At 50.2% G+C, this 1,632-nt stretch overlaps 2 protein-coding genes across 2 annotated transcripts; both read left to right on the plus strand.

The window, feature by feature from the left end:
• Positions 1-21: 21 nt before the first annotated feature.
• Pmar_PMAR008082 (retinal protein, putative) lies at positions 22-740 on the plus strand (the record flags this gene model as incomplete). The annotated part of the gene is made up of 4 exons (XM_002785677.1): positions 22-114; positions 269-341; positions 389-484; positions 694-740. The coding sequence occupies 4 exons, from the start codon at positions 22-24 to the stop codon at positions 738-740; spliced, it is 309 nt and encodes a 102-aa protein (XP_002785723.1).
• Positions 741-955: 215 nt separating this feature from the next.
• Pmar_PMAR008083 (hypothetical protein) lies at positions 956-1,609 on the plus strand (the record flags this gene model as incomplete). Its single annotated transcript, XM_002785678.1, has 3 exons — positions 956-1,100; positions 1,146-1,395; positions 1,462-1,609. 3 exons carry the CDS (start codon positions 956-958, stop codon positions 1,607-1,609), a joined length of 543 nt encoding a protein of 180 aa, XP_002785724.1.
• Between the last annotated feature and the right edge of the window lie 23 nt (positions 1,610-1,632).

The following is a 1,632-nucleotide window of genomic DNA, read 5'->3' on the forward strand; positions in this document are numbered from 1 at the left end:
AAGCCGGTCCACAACTTCCGCATGATTGAGCGTCACTATTTCAAGGACAAGATCCTCAAGTCCTATGACTTCACAATGCCCTACTGTATGCCCAACACCGTGAACACGTGGGAGGTAACTCTCGTACTGGGCTCGGCACCGGCGGCTGACCAGGCGTCAGAGGAGTACGCCCCAAACGGCCTGGGGCGAGCGCTATCTTCTTCTTGATAGTCTACGTTGTTGTTATGGAAGGAGTCTCGTCTCAACAGCCGGGCTTGGTTGACTGTAGGTGATATATGAACTGCCCGAGCTCACAGCTGAAGAGAAGAAGGCGATGATTGAAGCCCCTTGGGAGACCAAGAGTGACAGCTTCTACTTTATAGACGATATTCTCGTCATGCATCACAAGGTATCATGGGTATCAAGACAACCAGAGCGGAGACTAGCGATGGCGATATCTATGTCTACGTCTTCAGGCGGACTACAGCTACGCGGAAGATGTGGAGTAGGGCCGACCCCCGCCGTCATGCACAGCACATGAATGTATAACTTTTCCCTTGAGAGGATCATGACGACTTGCGTTGGTTCACGGAGAGGCTGCCATTGTAGCTGTGCGAGCGAGCCCGAGATTAAGCTGTATTAGCTATTTGTCAAAGCTTAGGCGAGTGTTACGAATGGAGGAATTCTAGTGTAAGGGACAGCTGTATTGTGTAGCTTCCGAAGCTTCCCAGGTCTCTTCTCTGGTCATTGCCCAGCGCTGAACTCAACTACTATAGAGAGTCGTAGACCTTGTGCATCTCGTCGCTCACTAGCTCCCAGAATGATTTAACGTACTGTGTTGTGGTTTCTTGGACTCGGGCTAGTGGTAGGGTCCACAGAGGTCTGGCGCTCTCTGCAGATTGTATCCTATGTTGTTGTTTCAGTGTTGGTTATTCCGACTTTGTAATACTTGATTAATCTCCACTAACTCTCGCTCATGAGTGCAACTAATGAACCAGTGGTGAACACCGTGTCCGCCGGTGAGGCCGGTGCTCTGGAGAAGGACAAATTTGTGACCGTCACGACAGGGGCATATACCCGGATGGTTATCATCGGTATCGGCTATCTATTCCCAATCTCTGGTAAGCTTTGTTATTCGTATGTGATAGTGTAAGTTGTTTCCTCAGCTATTTGGGCAGCCTTCGACTACTGGAAGACCCTGTTCCCTGACAAGAACATTGAGTTCGTGGTCACCTGTCTGTACCAATTCGGTTCGGTCATGACGGTCCTGGTGCTCTCGTTTGGCAAGTCCATGAAATTCCACCGTCGAATCCTGGGTGGCTTCAGCGGACAGTTCTGCTGCTTGTTTGTCATCTTCCTATTCCGTTGGTTGGGTCTTCCTGCTGACGTGGTATACGGCATCTTGCTCGGCCTAGTGTAAGTGTTCTACTCGACACGCGTCGTTTCACGATAGACATGGACTCAACAGAGCGTTTGTGCCAGGTTCTTGATGTCTGTGGTGACTGGGTTTTTGGATTCGGCTCTACTAGCTCTGAACTCTCAGTATTCGCCCAAGATGCAGGAGGCTCTCCAGATCGGCATCGGTACGTCCTGTCGTACTGTGGAAATTCGCAATGTTGATTACAACTAGCTTCCTCGATTACTCTCTCTTCG

This window comes from Perkinsus marinus (assembly GCF_000006405.1).
Source record: "Perkinsus marinus ATCC 50983 genomic scaffold scf_1104296932072, whole genome shotgun sequence".
Taxonomy (NCBI): Eukaryota; Perkinsozoa; order Perkinsida; family Perkinsidae; genus Perkinsus; species Perkinsus marinus.